This window comes from Hemitrygon akajei, chromosome 22, assembly GCF_048418815.1.
Source record: "Hemitrygon akajei chromosome 22, sHemAka1.3, whole genome shotgun sequence".
Taxonomy (NCBI): Eukaryota; Metazoa; Chordata; class Chondrichthyes; order Myliobatiformes; family Dasyatidae; genus Hemitrygon; species Hemitrygon akajei.
In genome coordinates, this window is record NC_133145.1 from 24,136,910 (window position 1) to 24,161,529 (window position 24,620).

Below are 24,620 nucleotides of genomic sequence, written 5' to 3' on the forward strand. Positions count from 1 at the left end.
TTAGATGATGGAATAGATGGCTTTGGTGCCAAATTTGCAGATGAAACGAAGACTGGTGGAGGGGCAGGTAGTGTTGAGAAACAGGCTGCAGATGGATTTAGATTACAAGAACGGGCAAGAAAGTGGCAAATGAAATATAATGTTGCAAAGTGCCTGACTGAATTTTTTGTGGATGTGACTAAACACATTGATGTAGCATATATGGATTTTAGCAAGGCATTTGATAAGGTACCCCGTGCAAGGCTTATTGAGAAAGTAAGGAGGCATGGAATCCAAGGGGACATTGCTTTGTGGATCCAGAACTGGCTTGCCTACAGAAGGAAAAGAGTGGTTATAGACAGGTCATATTCTACATGGAGGCCGGTGACCTGCGGTGTGCCTCAGGGATCTGTTCTGGGACCCCTACTCTTAGTGATTTTTACAAATGATGTGGATGAGGAAGTAGAGGGATGGGTTAGTAAATTTGCTGACGACACAAAGGTTGGGGGTGTTGTGGATGTTGTGGAGGGCTGTCAGAGGTTACAACTGGACATTGATAGGATGCAAAACTGGGCTGAGAAGTGGCAGATGGAGTTCAACCCAGATAAGTGCGAGGTGGTTCATTTTGGTAGGTCAAATATGATGGCAGACTATAGCATTAATGGCAAGACTCTTCCTTGGCAGTGTGGAGGATCAGAGGGATCTTGGGGTCCGAGTCCACAGGACACTCAAAGCTGCTGCACAGGTTGACTCTGTGGTTAAGAAGGCATATGGTGCATTGGCCTTCATCAATTATAGGATTGAGATTAATAGCTGAGGGGCAATGTTGCAGCTATATAGGACCCTGGTCAGACCCTACTTAGAGTACTGTGCTCAATTCTGGTTGCCTCACTACAGGAAGGAGATGGAAATCATAGAAAGGGTGCAGAGGAGAGTTACAAGGACGTTGCCTGGATTGGGGAGTATGCCTTATGAGAATAGGTTGAGTGAACACTGCCTTTTCTCCTTGGAGCAACAGAGGAGAGGTGACCTGATAGAGGTAGACTAGATAATGAGAGGCATTGTTCGTGTGGACAGTCAGAGGCTTTCTCCCAGGGCTGAAATGGCTAGCACGAGAGGGCATAGATTTAGGGTGCTTGGAAGTAGGTACAGAGGAGATGTCAGGGTAAGTTTTTTTTTTACTCAGAGAGTGGTGAGTGTGTGGAATGGGCTGCCGGTGGTGGAGGCGGAAACGATAGGGTCTTTTAAGAAACTCCTGGATGGATACATGGAGCTTAGAAAAATAGAGGGATATGGGTGAGCCTAAGTAGATCTAAGGTAAGGACACGTTTGGCACAGCTTTGTGGGACAAAGGGCCTGTATTGTGCTGTAGGTTTCCTATGTTTCTAAATTGGTAGTAGAAAAGATGTGCAGACTATTTTCTAAAAGGGGGAAAAAATCCAAAAATATGAGCTGCAAAGGAACTTGGGAGACCTTGTGCAGAACACCTTAACAGTTAACTTGGAAGTTCAGTCAGTGGTGACGAAGGCAAGTTCAATGTTAGCATTCATTTCAAGAGGTCTGGAATACAACAGCAGGGATGTGATGCTGAGGCTATATAAGGCCTCACCTTGAGTACTGTGAACAGTTTTTGGCTTCTCCATTTAAGAAAAGATCTGCTGGCATTGGACAGGGTTCAGAGACTGTTCACAAGGATGATTCCAGGAATGGAAGGGTTATCATAGGACGAATGCTTGATGGCTTTGAGTCTGTACTTATTGGAATTTAGAAGGATTAGGGAGCATCTCTAATGTGTGAAGAGTGAAAAAATGGCGGGGGAAGCACTGGAGGATCTGAAGAGAAAATAGGGAGTTGCTTCAAGGAGTAGGACTGCACAACAAGTTACTTGCAAGTCTGCTCTTTCCACTGAATATTTGCTTTGCATTGGTTTGGGAACTTAAACTAGCTTGAGGAAATGATAGCATCTACTCATGTTCTTTATACAAACCCTACAGCATTCGGTAGGTTTCTGCACAGAAGATTAATTGCAAAAATAGAACTGCATGAATTGATTTGATGATCTGGGCTGGTAATTATTTGGACATCAGGATCAGAGGAAGGGTAACGAGTTTACTCTCCAAATGGTAGCACTTGTCAAGTGGCATTTCCTAGATATTTGTCTTCAGGAGTGTTTCTTATTATACATTTCTGAAAGGGAAGAGATTTCCTCAGAACTTGAAAGAATTATAGTGTATGTAGTTAATAGAATTTCTCCAAGAACAGACATAATTAAGACAGTTCATTATTTGCTGAAAAATATATTTATCAAATCCCGAGTGTTTGATACAAGCTAAAAATGTCAGTATCTTGTACTATAATTAAAGCATTCATAGTGTGAAAATCAAGAATTGTTTAGATGGGGATCCACGAACAACTTGGTAGATGAAATGTTCAAGTTTTAAACGTAAACAATTGAGTTATTTTTCTCAGGTCATCTGGCAACACTGTCTTGATGTCTATTCAATTTCATTTAAACATTCTAATTCTATTGACTATCCTAATCCTATTACTGTGCAGTGGATTTAACTCTCAACCTTTCCTTAGGAAAACAGTGATGCAGAAGTGTAGAATGAGTCTGAAACAAATTAGAATGGAGTTATGCTTAAACATCTTGAGGTCCAATAATCCAATCACTGACAAACCTTTTCATTCAAAGATGTCTTGCTTCTTCCCTGTACTTTGTCCCTTCCCAACAAACCGTAATCAAGGACAACACCAATAATTCTTTGAAAGTTATTAAAAGTTATTATACAAGACTACAAGATAAAGGTGCAGAGAATTAGCAAATTTGGCCCATCAAGTCTGCTCCACCATTTCATCACGGCTGATTCATTTCCCTCTCAACCCCATTCTCCTGCCTTCTCCCCATTACCTTTCACACCCTGATTGATCAAGAACCTATCAACCGCTGCCTTAAATGCATCCAGTGATCTGGCCTCCACAGCTGCCTGTGGCAATGAATTCCACAGACTCACCACCCTCTACTTTGAGGCTGTGCCCTCTGCTCGTACTCTCACCACACCCTCCAAAGAAAACATCGTCTTCACACTGCTCTGCCTCAGCCTTTCAACAATAGGTTTCAATGAGATCCCACCCCCACATTCTGCTAAGTTCCAGAAAGTATAGGCCTAGAGACTCTGAACTCTCTCCAATGTCAGCACAGCCTTTCTTAAATAAAGGGCCCAAAACTGCTCACAATATGCTGTGAGGCCTCATTCAATGTCAGCAGTGAGATGCTGAAGATGTTCTATAGGTCAGTTGTGGAGAGCGCCCTCTTCTTTGTGGTGGCGTGTTGGGGAGGAAGCATTAAGAAGAGGGACGCCTCACGTCTTAATAAGCTGGTAAGGAAGGCGGGCTCTATCGTGGGCAAAGTACTGGAGAGTATAACATCGGTAGCTGAGCGAAGGGCGCTGAGTAGGCTACGGTCAATTATGGAAAACCCTGAACATCCTCTACATAGCACCATCCAGAGACAGAGAATCAGTTTCAGCGACAGGTTGCTATCGATGCAATGCTCCTCAGACAGGATGAAGAGGTCAATACTCCCCAATGCCATTAGGCTTTACAATTCAACCGCCAGGAGTAAGATATGTTAAAGTGCCGGGGTCGATTGTATTTAATGTATTTAAGTAAACTACTTAAGAACTTTTTAAAAGCTATTATTAATGCTTTTTGAGAGAGTGATTTAGATGCATATCATATTTTTTACTGAGTTAAGTATTGTATGTAATTAGTTTTGCTACAACAAGTGTATGGGACATTGGAAAAAAAGTTGAATTTCCCCATGGGGATGAATAAAGTATCTATCTATCTATCAGTGCATTATACAGTCTCAGCTTTTATATTCTACTCCTCTCGAAATGAATACTAACATTGCATTCACCTTCCTCACCACTGATTCAACCTGAAAATTAACCTTTAGGAAATCCTGCAAGAGGACTCCCAAATCCTTTACTTTTATTCCTTCTACCAAAGTGCATGACCATACTCTTCCCAACACTATTCCATCTGCCACCACTTTGCCCATTCTCCCGAAAAGAGGATGCTGTCCAAGTTGCGTGCCATCTTGGACAATGACTCCCATCCACTTCATAATGTACTGGTTAGGCACAGGAGGACATTCAGCCAGAGACTCATTCCACCGAGATGTAACACTGAGCGTCAAAGGAAGTAATTCCTGCCTGTGGCCATCAAACTTTACAACTCCTCCGTTGGAGTGTCAGACACCCTGAGCCAACAGGCTGGTCCTGGACTTATTTTCACTTGGCATGATTAACTTATTATTATTTAATTATTTATGGTTTTATATTGTTATATTTCTACAATATTCTTGGTTGGTGTGGCTGTAACGAAACCCAATTTCCCTCGTGATCAATAAAGTAAATCTGTCTGTCTAATCTGCTTAATTCCTTCCACAGCCTTTCTGATTCCTCAACACTACCTGCCTGTCCACCTATCTTTGTATCATCCACTAACTTGGTCACAAAGCCATCAATTCCATCATCCAAATCATTGACATACAGTGTAAAAAGAATTGGTTCCAACACAGACCCCTGCGGAACAACACTAGTCATTGGCAGCCATTTCACAAAGGATCTCTTTGGCCCCATTCTTTGCCTCCCACCAATCAGCCAGTTCTAGAATCTTTCCTGTAACACCCTGGGCTCTTATCTTGTTTAGCAGCTTCATGTGCAGGATGCAGATCAACTTGCCCTTCAATTTGAATATAATTTTGAAATTAAAGTGCTACCTTAAACACATAGCAAATGCACAACTGAATCAGCATTTTATCACACTTCATTAAAATATGATTACATTTAGAACCATAGAACACTACAGTACAGGCTCTTCAGCCCTCCATGTTGTGCTGACACATATAATCCTTAAAAAAAGTACTAAACCCACACTACCCCATAACCCTCCATTTTTCTTTCATCCATGTGCCTGTCCAAGAGGTTCTTAAATATCCCTAATGTTTCAGCCTCCACCACCATCCCTGGCAAGTCATTCCAGGCACTCACAACCCTCTGTGTAAAAAACTTAGCCCTGATGTCTCCCCTAAACTTCCCTCCCTTAATTTTGTACATATGCCCTCTGGTGTTTGTTATTGGTGCCCTGGGAAACAGGTACTGACTATCCACCCTATCTATGCCTCTCATAATCTTGTAGACCTCTATCAAGTCCCCTCTCATTCTTCTACACTCCAAAGAGAAAAGTCCCAGAAGTCCCAGCTCTGCTAACCTTGCTTCATATGACTTGTTCTCCAATCCAGGCAACATCCTGGTAAATCTCCTCTGCACCCTCTCCATAGCTTCCACATCCTTCCTATAATGAGGTAACTAGAATTGAACGCAATACTCTAAGTGCGGTCTCACCAGAGATTTGTAAAGTTGCAACATGACCTCTCTACTCTTGAACTCAATCCCCCTATTAATGAAGCCTAGTATCCCACAGGCCTTCTTAACTACCCTATCAACCTGTGCAGCGATCTTGAGGGATTTATGGATTTGAACCCAAGGTCCCTTTGTTCATCCACACTCAAGTAACTGACCATTAATCCTGTACTCAGTCTTCTGGTTTGTCCTTCCAAAATGCATCAACTCACACTTGTCCGGATTGAACTCCATCTGCCATTTTTCTGCCCAACTCTGCAGCCTGTCTATATCCTCTTGTAACCTTCGACCACCTACAGCTCCATCCACAACTCCTCCAATCTTCATGTCATCTACAAGCTTACTCACCTCTACATCCAGGTCATTTATAAAAATCACAAATAGCAGGGGTCCCAGGACAGATCCCTACAGCACTCCAGTAGTCACCGACCTCCAGGCAGAATACTCTCCTTCCACAACTACCCTCTGCTTTCATCCTTTAAGCCAATTTTTTATCCAAACAGCCAAGGTTCCACTTATTTCATGCCTCATGACTTTCTGGATGAGTCTTTCGTGAGGGACCTTGTCAAATGCTTTGCTAAAGTCCATGTAGACCACATCCACTGCTCTACCCTCATCAATTTCTTTTGTTACCTCTTCAAAAAACTCAATCGGGCTCGTGAGGCACGATCTTCAATTCACAAAGCCATGTTGACTATCCCTGAGTAGACTGTACTTCTCCAAATGCTCATAGATCCTATCCTTAAGAATCCTTTCCAGTAGATTGCATACCACCGACGTGACTCACCGGTCTACAGTTCCCAGGTTTCCCCTTATTACCTTTTTTAAACAAGGGAACTACATTTGCCATTTTCCAGTCCTCCGGCACTTCCCCTGCAGCCAAAGAGGATTCAAAGATCATGGCTAATGCTCCTGCGATCTCTTCTCTCAATTCCCACAACAACCTGGGGTGTATCATATCCGGTCCTGGGGATTTATCAAGCTTAACGTTTTTAAGAAGATCCAGCACTACTTCTTCCCTAATCTCCACACTGTCCAGCACACAGATAGATAGATAGATAGATAGATAGATAGATACTTTATTCATCCCCATGGGGAAATTCAACTTTTTTTCCAATGTCCCATACACTTGTTGTAGCAAAACTAATTACATACAATACTTAACTCAGTAAAAAATATGATATGCATCTAAATCACTATCTCAAAAAGCATTAATAATAGCTTTTAAAAGGTTCTTAGGTCCTGGCGGTTGAATTGTAAAGCCTAATGGCATTGGGGAGTATTGACCTCTTCATCCTGTCTGAGGAGCATTGCATCGATAGTAACCTGTCGCTGAAACTGCTTCTCTGTCTCTGGATGGTGCTATGTAGAGGATGTTCAGAGTTATCCATAATTGACCGTAGCCTACTCAGCGCCCTTCGCTCAGCTACCGATGTTAAACCCTCCAGTACTTTGCCCACGACAGAGCCCGCCTTCCTTACCAGCTTATTAAGACGTGAGGCGTCCCTCTTCTTAATGCTTCCTCCCCAACATGCCACCACAAAGAAGAGGGCGCTCTCCACAACTGACCTATAGAACATCTTCAGCATCTCACTACAGACATTGAATGACGCCAACCTTCTTAGGAAGTACAGTCGACTCTGTGCCTTCCTGCACAGGCCCGCTCTACTTCGACCTCATCCTGATCAAGATCCTTTTCACTTGTGAATACTGAAGCAAAGTATTCATTTAGGACCTCCCCAAACTCCTCCGCTTCCAGGGACAAGTTGCCCTCTTTATCCTTTAGCAGTCCCACCTTCGTTCTCGTCATCCTCCTATTCTTCACATACGCATAAAACGCCTTGGGGTTCTCCTTAATCCTACATGCCAAGGCCTTCTCATGCCCCCTTCGAGCTCTCCTAAGTCCTTTCTTTAGCTCCTTCCTGGCTACCCTATATTTCTCATAAGACCCTCCTACTTCCTATATCTAACATATGCTTCCTTCTTCCTCTTGACGAGTTGCCTCACGTTTTGTCAGCCACGGTTCCCTTTTCCTACCATTTTTTTCTTTGCCTCAGTGGGACAAACCTATCCTGACCCCAGCTCAAGTGGTCCCTAAACTTATACCACATTACTTCTGTGCTTTCCCCTTTGAACATGTTTCCAATTTACTTTCACTAGTTCCTGCCTCATCCCTTCAAAGTTAGCCATTCCCCAGTTAAGCACTTTACCATTTTGTTTGATTTTATCCCTTTCCATAGCTATGCTGAAGCTAAGGGAGTTGTGGTCACTCTCACCAAAATGCTCCCCCACCAAGAGGTCTGTCACCTGACCAGGTTCATTACGCAGAACTAGATCCAGTATAGCCTCTCCTCTCGTAGGCCGGTCCACATACTGTGTCAGGAATCCTTCTTGAACACACCTGACAAATTCAGCCCCATCTATCCCCCTTGTACTCAGGAGGTGCCAGTCAATATGAGGGAAGATGAAATCACCCATAACTACTACCCTGTATTTCCTGCTCCATTCTAAAACCTGCCTGCTTATCTGCTCCTCGGTGTCCCAAGGGCTACTTGGGAGCTTATAGACTACTCCCAGCACAGTGATTGATCCCTTCCTATTTCTGACTTCCACCCAGACTGACTTCGTTGGCACTCCCTCTGCAGCGTCCTCCCTTTCTATAGCCGTGATATTATTCCTGACCAGCAATGCCACTCCCCTCCTTTCTACCTCCCATCCTATTCCTTTTAAAACACCTGAACCCCGGAACCTGCATCATCCAATCCTGCCCTTCCTCCAACCAAGTTTCAGTAACGGCCACAACATCGTAGTTCCACGTACTAATCCATGCTCCAAGTTCATCCTCCTTGTTCCTAATACTCCTAGCATTGAAATAGACACATTTCAACCCCTTTAACTGGCTACAGTTATGTTTTGTCCCCTGACTGTCCTTCCTCATCAACTCCGAACTCTAAGCATCATGCCCTTGTCCTTCTACCTTAATCCCTGCACTCACATTCTGATTCCCACCCCCTGCCAAACTAGTTTAAACCCTCCCCAACAGCTCTATCAAACCTGCTCGCCAGAATATTGGTCCCCCTGGGATTCAAGTGCAACCCGTCCTTTTTGTACAGGTCACACCCACCCCAAAACAGGTCCCAATGATCCAGAAATCTGAATCCCTGCCCCCTGCTCCAATCCCTCAGCCACGCATTTATCCTCCACCTCAATCTATTCCTATTCTCACTATCGCATGGCACAGGCAGTAATCCCGAGATTACTACCTTTGAGGTCCTGCTTTTCAACTTCCTTCCTAACTCCCTGTAGTCTTCTTTCAGAACTTCTTCCCTTTTCCTACCTATGTCATTGGTACCAATATGTACCACGACCTCTGGCTGTTAAATTTATTGTTATGCTATTGAGCAGGTATATACAAGTTATTATGGAATGCAATATGATAGCATAATCCTTTTCAAAGAATTGTAAATACATTACAGTCAATCTTTCAAGTTTCAGAAAGACCATTTCTCATTACCTATTCTTCATAGTTCTCTGCAAGGATTTCAGTGCTAAATATAGTTAACCCATTACTTTTTAGCTTTTGTGAGCAGATTATAAAGTTACTTTGTGCTGGCAGTCTGTAATTTCCTGCTTTCCCTTCATGAGAAACAAAATTGCACGCTGGTGAGGACAGAGGAAAATCTTAGCCAAGAGCTCTTACAACAATCTTAGCATTGCCCTTGATGGATTGTTAATGCTTTCCCATTTTAAGCCGAAACTCCAGTCTAAAGTCATTTCAATAAAAAGTACTTTGTGCTCAATGGTAATCACTATCCATTGAAGCAGGCAGTTACGGAACATGCCTTGAGCATTTCTCAATTGGCAAATTTCCTAAACCTTAAATGACTTCAAGTAAGGAGAAACCATTCAACACAATAATCACCTGGACTTGCACAAAATGTTACTTATTGAACACGATGTTCAGATTTTTTTTAAAAACATGCTTCAATCTGTTATTTCAATGGTTAAAGCCAAAGTCAGTTAAAAGTTAACATAGTCCTGCTAAGAATCCAAGTTATCAATGCTAAAATTATTAACTGTGGCTCCAGGAGACTAACCAAATCATGGCATGAAAAACAGTTAGTAATAAAACTGCTGCAGACCTCTCTCCAGATTCTGTTTCTTTCAAAATAGACTAAAGTGGCACATTATGGCTTCAGTTTCTTGTTTTCCTTTCTTCAGCCTGATTACATCTCTATTATGTGTGCATAAACAGAATTTTAAATTTGTATGCCTGTAGGTTATAGTTCTTAACTATTCACATAATGGTGAGAAATATAATAATGATTTTTTATATGTAAACCTGAGGTTAAAACTTACTGCTATTTCAGCAAAGTCAAGGAACTAAGTGGTGCGAAGTTACTGAAATTTCAATGCAACAAATGAACTGAGAACTTGCATCTTCAAAAGCAGAGCTGTACCTTTTAAAAGTTTCCCTCATCTTTCCTTGTGTGGTTACATAAAAAATAACAGATAACCAAGATTTCCACAACCTACACAAGCACTGTGACCTCAATTAGTTTTCAATCTTAAAATTAATGGTACCTGGATTAAAATTCTATGTGCTTTGAATTCTTGGGAGGGGGAAGCTGGGATGAAATAGTCCGCCTTTCAGATATATGCATTTCTGACCTAGTTAGTAATTAAGTATAACGGAATCATTTCACATTATTTAGTGTAAAATCCATGATTTGAACAATGTTGTGTCAAACGTTTCAAAATTGGCCTCAGCATTTCCAGATTTCCATAGTTATATAAAGGATATGTTAAGTGGAGTCCTGATCAAGGTCTTGGATGGTAGATCTATTCTTTGTTCTGGATACTAAATCGATTTTGAATTAACAAGTAACTAGTTCAAAATAGTGAAATTTGATGTTGATAAATTTAGGTCACAACTTGACTACATATTTTGATGGGAAGTACTTTGACAGAGGGAACCAATGATGGATGAAAAACACTAGAACAAGTAAGAAAATGCTCCTTTTCATAGGAATTTGGTAATATAAGAACGTAAGAAATAGCAGCAGGATTATGGTCTGTCCAGGGAGAGGGAGCATCTTCGGTGAAGGGGCTTTTAATGTCCAAATCTGGGGCAGCTCACTGGCCTTTGGTCCTCACCAGTCACTCAGCTCTCACCTGCATCTCCAAGTAGCTGTTTGCATGCAACAGCAACCTTACCCCAATACACTGTTTGACTGGTAGACTAAACCAAGTGAGGGTAGCCAGTGGACCTCATAACCAGTGAGATAGGAAATGCCTGCCCTAGCATCTTGAACTGGGTGGATGAGATCTAATAGTGAGATCCAACAGCAAGGAAGGTAGTTCTGCATTGTTCCGCAAAGAGCCGAGGCCATGACAAGGCACGGAAGCAGTTATGGTCACCCATTGCAAACTACTTGTACCACTGAACCCAGACTTCTGAGGTTGAGAGAGTAGAACTACCTCAGTGCAAAGGATTTTCCACATTAAAAACTCTCTCGTACAGGTTTCCTGTCATTTTCAGATATAAAGGACAACCGTCAAATCAACAAATTCAGCACAGACACCCCAGTGCAAATAGACTGCCTTCACACAATGACTTCGATGATTGTATCCCATTTTCATTGTAACATTCAAGATGATTGTCGATACCTTCAAATTCTTCACAGTTCCTAACTTTAAGTAGTCAAATCATTTCAATTCCACTCCTGACCATTTCCAGCATCTCCAAACCTGAATGCTTGAAACTGCAGTGTGTAAAACTATCAGTGAGATATACCACTGCTTTTTGAACATAAACACATGTAACTGTCACCATTTAAAAACTGTTTGCTCTAAGCAAGGTGTAGTGTCTTAATGACACTAGTGCCTGTGACTGATGCTAGTTAGAAACTGTTTGGCAGGTCTTCTGTCCCAAATAAACAAAACAAATCCTGGCTATTTTCTCAACTAGTTTTTGTTCTTTAAGAGTTGACCCAGTTAAGCTGTTGCCCTGTATAACTAATGGCCCAATTAACTGGAATTTAGAGATCCGTTGGGTAAATGTCAGTATTGTAGCAATTTGGCCAGATGTGTAGCTGGTTCTGGAGTGTAGGTCACCAGTACTATGGCTGAGATGCAACCTTTGCTTTGTGCTATCACATGGAGTGAATTAAATTGGCTAGAGGCTGACCCATGAATGCAGGAATTTTAGGAGGAAGTTAAGGTAATCAAATTTTGGTAATCAAATGGTTGCAAATGCTTCAGCCATTTCTCTGGCACTCACATGAAGCCATTTGAGGATAGGGATGTCTTACAGTCTCTTCCTCTCCATATTAGCTATGTAGTCATCCACCACCATTTATGACAAATTGTGGCGGAACCGAAGAGCATCAAACTGATTGGGAAATTCTTACTTAATGTATCGTATGGTGTTTTTGCAGTTTTAGAAGGCTAGGGTGTGATTAGTCCTAATCCTGATCCACGTGTGACCTCCTGCAGTGTTCATTGAATAAGCTTAGGACACCTGGTAATGATGGGCTGGGCAGTGTATGCCCCCATTCTCTTTGAGGCAAGGGATCTGTGAGAACATAAGCAGTCCAAATACAAACAAAGCAGGTAACTCTACAGCAAAATAAGGAAGGGCAATGATGGCAAGGAACCAGATAGAGGAACAGAATACAAGTTTAAAGAGTTGGCTAAGAGGAAATCCTATTGCAAATGCAACAAACTGCTCACAAAAGAGTACACTTGCTGCCCATAAAAGTGTTGGTGTGATATCACTTGGAGGAATCAGACATAGTTGTGGTAAATTAGAATTGAGAATAAGACATCATGGGGTATATTTAGAACAGGAGGTGGGGGGGAGGAAGAGGAAGGAGGGTGTAGAGGGGAAGGAGACTAATTAACACCCCTTAAGGTCACAATGGCAAGAAAATAAGGCAAGTGATCATAAGACAAATTAAATGAAAACCCAAAAAGTAATGGAAATACTCAGGTCAGGCTGCACCTGTGGAAAGAGAAAGTGTAAACTTTTCAGATCGAAAATGCTTTGTTTTCAACCCGGAACAGATGTTCTGATTTTATTTCACATTTACAACATTTAAACTGAAATCAATATGAAATCTCAGTTATATAGCATAGAAAAAGCCCTTTGGTCCATTAAGTCCATTCCAAACATCAAACATCTATTTAACACTAACACTATTCTACACTAACCCCATTTTATTCTCTCCACTTTTTCCATCAACTCACCTCATATTACACTGCTCACCTACACAGAGCAATTTACACTGGTCAATTAACCTAAAAACCTACACTTCAGAATGTTTAAGGAAACCGCAGCACCTCAAAAAGAACTTACGTGGTTACATAACAACATCCAGATTTCACACAGACTGTAGAGGTCGAGACTGAACTGGTCTCATGGGAGCTTTGAAGTAGCAGCTCTATTAGAGTGCCACTGTGCTATCAGATCTCTAAAGAGGAATAAGATGGTTAAAGATCAATAACCTTAATAAATATAGTTTCCAGACCACCTAACAGGGAAAGTGAGATGGAGTAAATATGCAGACAAAATAGGGAAATAAATGAAAAAAAGTAATAGTGGCAGAACTTGAATTATCCCAGTATCAATTAGGTAGAAAAAGGAAACAAAGATTTAGGGAACAGTTTCTTCACTACACACAAGATCCGTTCAATATGTAAGGGTTCCCTTTTTGGTTTAGTAATAGGAATGAACCAGCAGAGAGAAGCAGTAGTAGAGGACCATGTGGGTGGTGAACCATGATTTAATACAGTTCAAAATAATAATGTTGAAAATATGACAAAATCGATTAATAGTTGTGAAAAAGAACTGAGGGTCTGAGGACTAGGATGAAGCTGGCAATAAAAAATGCCATATAGCAGTGTAGGACAAAAATGGGGGAGCATATTAAGCTACTTTAAACAGTATGTATGGAAAGAACAAACTAAACACTCATGAGTGTCCTTAGATGAATACAGATATCAGTTAAGAAGTGAAGGCAGAGAAAAGGATGCATTGAATACGTAAGTGAAGGAGGGCATGACAAGAGAATGCCAAGAGTTGCACCAAGGAACTTAAGTTATCAAGGGATAAGATGAACTACTATTTTACAATTATGTCAATAAAGTTAAAGCTATTAACATATAAATATGCCATCATTCCCACAGCTCTGATCGATAATTTACAGACCCTGAGCCTTGGTAACTCCCTCTGCAATTGGATCCTCATCTTCCTAACCGGAAGATGACCATCTGTGCGGATTGGTAATAATATCTCCTCCTCACTGACTGTCAACACTGGTGTACTTCAGGGAAATGTGCTTAGCCACTGCTTTATTCTCTCTATACCACAACTGTATGGCTAGGTATAGTTCAAATGCCTTTATAAATTTGCTGATGATACAACCATTGTTGGCAGGGATTTCAGTTAGAGATGAGAAGGAGTACAGGAGCAAGATATACCAGCTGGATGAGTGATGTCGCAGCAACAACCTTGGACTCAACGTCAGCAAGACCAAAGAGCTGATTGTGGACTTCAGGAAGGGAAGCCGAGGGAACACAAACCAACCCTCATTGAGGGACCTGAAGTGGAGAGAGTGAGCAATTTCAAGTTTCTGGTTGTCAAGATTTAAGGCGCTCAGCGATTCAAGAATAGCTTCTTTCCCTCTGCCATCCGATTCCTAAATGGACATTGAACCCGTCAACTCTACCTCCCTACTTTCTTTATATATATTATTTCTCTTTTCTCACTTTTCTTTAACTATTTAATATACTGTAATTGCTTTACTTATTTTTTTCTATATTATCATGCATTGCATTTTACTGCTGCCACTAGGTTAGCAAATTTCACAACACATGCCAGTGATATTAAACCAGATTCTGATACTGAAAGAGAAAAACTAGAAATACTAAACAGTTTCTCTTGTTGTTCCAACACAAAGCACTGTAGGAACTCAGTAGGTCAGACAGCATTTATGGAGGGAAATAAACAGTCAACGTTTCACTATGGCTACCAATCTGGCTATGTCTACTCTTTCTTTCCATTCCACATGAAGGGTTTTGACCTAAAATGTCAACCATCCACTTCTCTCCATGGATTCTGTTTGACCTGCTGGATTTTCCAAGAACACTGTGTTGGAACAGATTCCAGCACCTACAGTCTCTAGCATCTTCACTTTCTGATTCACCTTTTTGGACACTTTGAACCATCACTCTTTCAATGTTAGGGACTGGGTTAAACACTATACAGGATCCTCCTCATTCTGGATCCATTATCTGGCTCATCACCAAAACCATCAACTTCCATCTCTACAATGCAATCCTTCTTCATCAAACCAGCACCAAATCTCCACTTCAACTAAACTTTCTCTGCAAACTTCTAATACATTAATTGCAACGTATATTTTGTTCACAATATTATATTATATCCAATGCCATCTGTTCTCAAATGACTAAAATTTTCATATCTACTTTTTCAGTATGACCAGACCTTGCTTACCAACATAACCTTTGCTGTAATAATTACATTATCTCTGGTGCAAGTCATGAAATTTGTTGCTTTGCAGTAGCAGTACAGTTAAGCCAAGCCTAATGACCAGCACCACTCAGAATCTCTTTTTTAAATTCTGCCTATTGTTGTCATCATCTCAACAATAGACATTGTTCAGTATTCTGCTACATTTTAGAATTCCCTTCCAAGCCCAAGTATTGCTGTTTCCCCACCTCCACAAAAGTCTCAAGCCCACTCACCTTCAAATGATTGTGAAATTTATCAGGCTCTTAATCTTGTGATGCCACTCAAACCAACTACTACTGTACAGCATGAAAACAGGAATCATTTCTGTACACATCCTCACAATTATCACTAAGCAAAATTGTACTTGCAGAGTTCTAGGAAAATAATTCTGGTATCACATACAGCTGAATAACAGTACCAATGTTAAGGAAAGAAAGAGTAAGTTGCCTAAATCCAGGATACAAAGCTGTCTTCAAAATACTGTCAAAGCAAGTTTTGAAAATGTAGCACTTCACACCCACATTTTCTATAAGCAACCTGAAATTACTTCCATAAATAACTGCAATTATCTGAAAGTTTAAAATATTTACTCACTTTAACTACTGACTGAAGATTGTGGACTTCAATCATTAGCTCTTAACTGCTTCTTTCTCTCCAGAAAAAGGAAAATTCCAGAAGAATTGGCTCACTAGGGGACTGACTATTGAATGTTATTCTCTTACTGTTTTAATTCACTTGCTTTATAGGTTACATAGTGCTGTAACAAATTTCTCGGTGAACTTAGTAAGTTTAAAGGGAGTATAGGAGGTGGGGCCCGATGTGTCAGAAGTATGCGTGGAAATTTGGGACTCAGTAAGTGGAAGGGGAATGTAGGACCCAAGGGCCCCCATGGATCAAAAATGAACCCTACCAACATTTCCCTTGAACAAGATACTGAACCATCAGGAATTGTGTTTGGTCAGATCGTGTATTATTAAGAGTTTTACCATACAATCTAAAATGTTAGGCATTTCAAGTAGTCAGTACTTCTATTCCACGCCCACCTTGTAAAGTCTGCAAGCTTGCAGCTGATAGCTTTATAAAATGTGTAGTTCAAATCTATGTTACTGCTAAATACATTTCACATGACACAAAATATTCAAATAAAACTATTCATTTCTGAACAAACAATATTTTCAGAAATTAAGCTTACTAGCAGCCAATATTGCATGACTTTTCCATAGCAAATGTAGGCAGCATGGCTCTAATCCACATTGCTGACATCATCATAGTACACAGCAATTCCTGAAATTTTAATGCTCTGAGCAAAAGCTACTTTATCAAAGAGATGCCAATGATGTCACCTCAATACTTGAGTAGTTCAAGATGAAAAAAAAATCTCTGTTCACTCATTCAGAAGTTGAATAGAGCGAATGATGTCATCTCAGTTTAGGGCTTCTACTGCCTAAACTTAGAACATTACATCAGTTGGTACTGAGCCCACTATAAAGTACTTAGTTCCAAAGCTTAGGTCATGTCTACACTTAGTAAATACAAAGCCGATTTAGCCTCAGCAAATAATAATTCTTCCAACAAAATGAAAATAACACAATTACCATGCTTACTACATGTAGAAAAATAAATTAACATATGCCATTCAGCTTAGGTTGAAATATTAAAAGAATTATGTTTGATTATATTTGCCTAAAACTCAAAGATCGATAGAAAGTGTCAATTTCACATGCAAAATTTATTTCCTCACATTGGTAGAAATTTTAAACAAAGCATAATCCAGGATAGATATTTAGTGTCAAACAGGAAGTAGCATATTATAAGGGACACATGCCTTTTTTCTGAGCTCACTTGGATCGGGAAAGCTGCATAATGAACACTAAAGTCACTTATTCAGTCGGCACAAATGCAAAACCAAGAATGACCTCCAAAAGGTTACCAAATTTAGATTGGAAACCAAGGGTCAGCCATTGAACCAAGTCATAGTCTGCATGCTTTAATAATACTATTTACAATACAAAATATTTCTTCATGAGATCATCAAGACCTTTTTTTAAATAGCTACAAATACTCCAGATTAGCTGCCTGATTACAAATTTAGTACATTCCATTCAAAATATGACATTATTACTATGTCTGAACACAATAATACCGTACTTGAAGCCACAAAATGTTCTAATTTCATCAACATGGGGAAGAAGGCCCAAATCCTCTGAGTATGAAAAATATTAACAGTGCAGCTAGTTAATTCTTCAATTTTAAGATAGCAAATTTAAACGCAAAACTTTCTAACATTCAAACCATTTAAAGCAGTAAAAGCACTTCAAAGAAAATTACCATTTAACAATGTACACAGCCACACGGAATTTCAGCAAATTAAGAAATCAACAGCATAAATCTCAATGAATTAACATTTCCTTGAAGAGCAGTATTAAGGGCAACTATCACACATCTACCAAAATCTTCAGCAGGAATTCTAGAGACTTATCAGCCTGAGAAGCAATTTTGAAGCAATTGCATTGTATAACCAGCTTCTGATTGTGCAGTTATGTTCCCTTGCTTGTGACTCCCTCACTAATAAAAACATCGCAATATCTACAGCTTCAGGCTCCATCAATAAGGTCATTCCTCATTCATTTAAACTCCCAGACTGCAGACCAAATTATCTAGCTTTTCTTGACAGAATTAGTCTGGTGAATCTTCCTAGAACTGCTTGTAATGCTACCATATCCTTGTTATCTGTGCAAGGAAACCTCACTCTGCACAGTATTTTAGGAGTGGCCTGATAAATACTCTGTACAAATGCAATAAAATCTTCCTTTTCTTAGATAGAGCCCAACATACCATTTGCCTTGATAATTTTGGGATTCGAGCACTAGGAACACCTAGAAAACCCTCTGAACTTCATTCATTTGCAGCCTCTGTCCATTTAGATAATAAATTAATGAAGGGCTGATAAAACACAACTATTTTAAAAATAGACAGAATCTGAATCTCATCAAGACAAAATGCTTGGGCAAGTTCAGTCAACAAAACTTTCAATTTCCTCAACTGCTTTTTAACAGAATGTTTCAGAGATTTTTTTTGATTTAAGTTATTATATGCAGAAGTACTCACAACCCTTGTTAACTGTAGCAAAAAAATCTGCATTTCACTACTCTATCAATATCTTTTGTGGCACAAACTTTTGCATTTAACTTATCCTGCTTAAATAGCAATGATTAAATTCATAGTTGTAACTGAACTCATTATTTATTGATTCAACTTTGTAGACAACATTAAGTATGCTCCTCCTGAAATGGTGGGAACAGAGTTTCAAGTACCTTCCCCATGGAATACTCTCACTGCTAAAAGGCAAGCAGCAATGAGGGAACATGCCACGGTATTCAAACCACACACGATACTGATGTCAAAATCATTCAACATTTTGATTTTGTACTTAGTATTTTAACAAGAATGGATATGATCATGCCCAAGATCTTTTTTTCACACCAGTTGGGAGTGTACAACAATGTTCCTACATTGTGTTATTACAGTTAAAACAATGATAAAATACAACCATTTGTGACATTCAATTTTAGTAGAAATTGCAATTTATAAATTATTCTGGAAACTTGTGGAGTTTATCTCTACACAGGGTTGTGTGCTGAGCCCACTGCTGTACACTCTGCTCACACTGTCAAGCTCACCTATGACATGACAGTGCTGGGGCTCATTACCGACAACAATGAAGCAGCCTACTGAGAGGACGTGGAAGAGCTCGAGGCCCTGGTGCCAGGCAAATAACCTCTTCCTCAATGTAAAACAAAACAAAGGAGATGGTTACTGACTTCAGAACTCACACAATTCTTTACATCAGCAGCACAGCAGTGGAAACTGAGCAGTTTCAAACTCCTGGGAGTGCACATCTTGCACAACCTCTCATGGTTCCAGAATACATTCTACATAATCAGGAAAGCTCACCAACGCCCCTACATTTTGAGGAGGCTGAAGAGCGCTAGAGACTATGCACATCTATACTCGCGTCATTCTACAGAAATTGCACTGTGGTGGAGGGGAAGGCCCTGCAACAGGTAGACAAAACTGTTCAAATCATCACTGGTACCATTCGACCCACCATCAAGGACATATATAGAGAAAAGTGCAGGAAAACAGCCAGCAACATAAGAGGGATTCCACCCACTCTGCTCATGGACTGTTCATCCCACTCCATCCCATTCTGCATAGCATGCATGCCACGACCAGCAGTCTCAAAACAGCAACTTTACCAAAAGCAGTAAAGTTGATCAAAAGCTCCACCCATTAACACACCCCTCTACACTCTCAACCAGCACTACTTCATTATTTCCTGTCAATCACCTTATATCCAAACATTCCTGTGCCTAGCATCACTTTATGGACATAAAATATATGTATATAAGCTATCTTATGTATTTGCATTTCTTATTATTGTGTTTTTTTAATGCTACATCGGATCCAGAATAACATTTATTTGGTTCCCTTTTACATTTGTATACTGGAATTGACATTAAACAATCTTGAATAGAGACCAGGATAATCTTTGTTTGTGATTATCTAAACAGGGAAAACAAGAGTGGGAAACACTGCTCCTAATCATTACAAAGGATCAGTCAAATATACAGTACTCCATAATTAACCCATGCTTAGCTTGATTTCATCAACTTTGCCTCCAACTTCCACTCAGCCCTTAAATTTACTTGGTCCATTTCTGACACCTCCTTCCCCTTTTTCGATCTGTCTCCATCTCCAGAAGGAAATTGTTAACCGCCATCTTTTGTAACCATACTGATTTCCACAGTTATTTTTGACTATACCTCTTCTCACTCCATTTCCTGTAAAAATGTTATTCCCTTTTCTCAGTTCCTTCATCTCCATCACATCTGTTCTCAGAATGTGGCTTTCCTTTCTGAGACATCAGAGATTTCCTCCTTCAAAGAATGGGGTTTCCGTTCCTCCACCATTGATGCTGTCCTCACCTGCATCTCCTCTGTTTCCCAAATATCCACACTCACCCCATCTTCCTGCAACCTTAATACTGACAGAGTTCTTCTTGTCTTTACCTACCACCCCATGAGCCTCCGAATCCAACACATCATTTTCCACAACATCCACCATTTCTAAAGGGATCTGACTGTCACGTGTATCTTTACCTCCCCCATTCTCCATTTTCTGCAGGGGTCAGTTCCTCTAATTCCTTTGTCCATTCATCCCTCTCCATTAATCTCCTTCCTGGGCCAAAATGCCGCACCAGCTCATTTACTTCTTCTGCCACCTCAATTCAGGGACCCAAACTGACCTACCAGATGAAGCAACACTTCACCTACAAATCTGCTGGTGTCATCTATTGTGTCCAGTGTTCCTAATGCAGCCTCCTTTACATTGGTGAGACCCATCATAAAATGGGGGGGATAGCTTTGTCAAGCACCTCTGCTCCATCCACCAAAAGCAGAACTTCTGGTTGTCAAACATTTTAATTTCAATTCCCATTCTGACATGTCGGTCCATGGCCTCCTTTCGTGCCATGATGAGGCCACCCTCAGCATGAAGGAGAAATACCTCTGGGTAGCCTCCAATCTGACGGCATGAATATTGATTTCTCCTTCCAGTAAAAAAAATCCCTCCCCCCTCCCCTTTTCTTCTCTTTCCCACTATGGTCCCTTACCTCTTCTCACCTGTCTGCCACCTCTCCTGGGTCCCCTCCTCTTTCCCTCTCTCCTATGGTCCACTCTCCTCTACTATCAGATTCCTTCCTATCCAGTCTTTACCTTACCTATCCACCTGGCTTCACCTATCACCTACTAGCTATCCTCGCCCCTTCCCCAAACCTTTTCATTATGGGGTCTTCCTCCCTTCCTTTCCAGTCCTGAATAAGGGCCTTGGCTCAAAATGTCAACTGTTTATTCATTTCTATGGCTGCTGAGTTCCTCCAGCATTTTGTGTGTGTTGCAATAAATATCCACAGCCTACTTTAGAATTCTAATCTTATAAATGAAAACATTTCTCACTCATTTGTAAGTAGATAACCCTTTATTGAGACCATGTTTCCTTTCTCTGCACCCATCACTCAAGTACATCTCAGAATCTATAGAGGGGTTGTACAATTAAGCGTTTGGTTTCCAGGTATATATCAAGTATCTGGACTCATTGGTATAGGTCATGGTGAAGAACAGTGCAGACTATGGCAAAAAGGAAGATCAGTGATATAGAAAGTTATAAATTATAACAAAAAAGTATCAAGTAGGCCCTTAGATGGGCAAAAAAAGCAACATGCATTCAAAAGAAATTCCAGTTACTAACATGTGCACTTCCCTTTTGCCTTCTCTACCTGATTTATTCTGTCAATCATCCATCCATATCCCCTCCCAAAAAAATACCTAGTTGCATAATACAAACAGAATGCTAGTAAAACTACAGTCAAGATGAAGCCACACTCAGGTTGGAGGAACAACACCTTATATACCGGCTGGGTAGCCTCCAACCTGATGGTATAAACATTGACTTCTCTAACTTCCGTTAATGCCCCTCCTGCCCTTCTTACCCCATCCCTGATATATTTAGCTGTTTTTTTTCTCTCTCTCTGCCTATCACTCTGCCAGTTCTCCATCTCCCTCTGGTGCTCTCCCCTCCCCCTTTCTTTCTCCCTAAGCCTCCCGTCCCATGATCCTTTCCCTTCTCCAGCTCTGTATCCCTTTTGTCAATCACCTTTCCAGCTCTTAGCTTCATCCCACCCCCTCCTGTCTTCTCCTATCATTTTGCATTTCCCCCTCCCCCCTTACTTTCAAATCTCTTACTATCTTTCCTTTCAGTTAGTCCTGACGAAGGGTCTTGGCCCGATCCATTGACAGTGTTTCTCCCTATAGATGCTGCCTGGCCTGCTGCATTCCACCAGCATTTTGTGTGTGTTGCTTGAACTTCCAGCATCTGCAGATTTCCTCGTGTTTGCTAGTAAAATTCAGCAGGTTTAAGCAGCATCTAAGGAGACACAAACTGCAAACTGATGTTTTGGGTTTGAGACCACATGCATCAGAACTGAGAAGAAAGAAGAAAGATTGCCAATATACAAGGGAGGGGCGGGATAGAGACTAGTAAGTGATAGGTGGAACCAGGGCCAATACAGGAGAAGTAGAAAATATGGATAAGGAGGCAATGGAATACTTGCCTTTTTCTGGATCAGTTCAAGGTCAGCAATCATACCAAAATCTAGGCTATTACTAGGGTGTACAGATCTTGTCATTACACAAGAATTACAGTACTCGAGGGAGCATAGAAAATTATGAGGATATTTCTGGGGCTGAAGATTTTTGGTTATGAGGAGCAAGTGACTGCACTGTTAATTGTTTACTCAGATTATATCTTCTTGCCTCACTGCTTCTAAAGTAATTCAATTCTGAGAGGAAGAACCTAATTCCCTCAGAAATGGGCCTTGTGAAGTTTAAAAACAAAAATACATTTAGCTCAAATTATCAATAAAAGGCTCTATTGATTAGGAATATCAAGAAACAATATTTTGGCTTACTGCCATGTATGGTCGGCATCCTGCATCCCTTGTTTTGGCAATAGAATCTACTAGCTGTCCACTAATACCAAAATCACAGAGCTTAATATTGCCATTTCTGTCCATAAGAATATTGGAAGGCTTGATATCTGTAAAACAAACATTTTGTTAGTACATTGCAATAATATTACTGTCTTTAATAATATTGCAGGAAAGACACTTGTCAGAAATAGATGAGAATCGAATCACTGCAGAGCGTACATACACCAATGAATACTTAATACTGCTCATAACAGCAATACCAAGGCAACTAGTCAGTGAAACTAAGCCCTTCCTATGTTAAATTTTCTAATTTCATACCTACTGGCCATTTTCAATTCATGTAGTGTTAAATTGTCTGCTCGTAGGCAAAATAACCTCGTTCTCCCTTTTAGTCCATTTAATAATGTTATAAATCCAAGGTGCAAAACAGAACAGAGCAGTACTATTAATGAATACACAAAATATAATTTAAGAGTAGATCACATGGTCCCAACCCACCTCATCTATTCAACAAGATCAAAGCTAATCCTGCACGTCACGTCATTTTCCTATCCAACTGACAGATCCCTCATTTTCACTGTACCAAAACATGGATCGGTCTTAACCATGAAGGTACTCCACAAACAAAATATCGACAGCCTGCATTAGAATTACAAAGATTCTGAATCCTCTAAACGAAAAAAACTCACTTCAGTGCTAATTGACCCCATAGACAGCATGTTTCCTTTCTCTGTATTCTTCATCATGTATCACCTCAGAAACTAACCTGTTAATTTCTCTTAAAATTCCTTGTCTCCATGATATCTTACCCTTGTATGAATTCAGTGTACATGATCATTTTCCTACCAATAACTTGGTGTTGGTACTGCTTAGTATTTTGTACTAAGAATCAACCTAGTGGATCAATGTTGTGCCTTTGACAGAATTCAAGATCAAAACTTCACTCACTACTCTAGGTTCAAATTCAAAGACTTAGATGAGTTCACTATGCTTATACTCCATTTTCCCTTGTAATAATTTTCTATACACTATTTGTTTTCAACCTGCACACTGTTGTGGCACCATATTCTATAACCTAGTTCATTTACATTTCTATGATTTCCATACTCTCAGTACATTCATCACTTGTTTTTAAAAAGCATTTCCAGAACAAAATTATTTTGGCAATTGTAGCATTCTAAGTAGAGTTCCTCCAGGGCGGTTGAAAGAGACTTAATTAGGACTCCCACATGACTGGCATCATTCCACAATTAGCATGTGAGCAGGAATGTTTCAGAATACTCAGTCTAACCACATTGAAAATGGCAGATTTGGCCCAGAACCTTCAACACCACTCACCTCTAAATCAACATTTTAAAAACGGTTTTGTTCCTTAAAGCTGATTTTTGGAGAAATCTTAATTTTAATATTTTCACCAAAAACTTCAATCAAAATACCTTCCTCAACTAACAGTCTGAATCATTCAAGAACTAAAGGTTGGTAAATCTCTTTGAATGAATGTCCAATATCCTAGATGTAATGTAGTGCTTGCAGATAACACATGAATTTAAATAGATCTAAGTTCTCTAGATTCTGGAATGATGACTGATTTGCAAGAAAACAAATTCAAGCCTGACATTGACTGCTAGGAAGGTACTGGAAGCCATTAAGGTAATGATGACAGGGCACTTTGAAAATTACACAAATAGGCAGAATCAGTACACTTTTATGTAAGGGCAGTAGCTACAGACAACACTGAGATTTATAACTAATCAAGCTGATAAGGGAGTACATCAAATATAATTGATCAGTAATTTCATAAACATCTGACAAGGTGACATAAAATAACTTAATTAAAAAAGGCTTAGAGTGATGAAGACACATACAAAGACAGAAGACTGGTTAAAAGGCAGAAGCCAGTAACAGGTAAATTTTTAGTTTTAAGTATTAATACTGAGGAGCCCAGGCACCAACTACTCCACTGGTAAAGGAACAAAGAAGATTAAGTGAGTCAAGAGACTAACATATGCATGAAGTGGAAAAATGCAAGGTTAATCATTATGGTAGGAAAAGAATAATAAACTTTAAATAGTAATTAATGGGGGCACAGCTTTAAGAAAGAAAGGAAGTTAACATGGAGGTA

At 40.1% G+C, this 24,620-nt stretch overlaps 1 protein-coding gene across 9 annotated transcripts in view; it reads right to left on the bottom strand.

Annotated features, from left to right (window-relative positions):
* map2k4a (mitogen-activated protein kinase kinase 4a) overlaps positions 1 to 24,620 on the bottom strand; it is a 140,210-nt gene that overhangs the window by 20,199 nt on the left and 95,391 nt on the right. For all 9 annotated transcript variants that reach the window (XM_073025864.1, XM_073025863.1, XM_073025859.1 and 6 more), the window contains one exon: positions 22,478 to 22,605. In XM_073025864.1, coding sequence (XP_072881965.1) covers positions 22,478 to 22,605 — 128 coding nt within the window. The remainder of the gene's footprint in view (positions 1 to 22,477; positions 22,606 to 24,620) is intronic.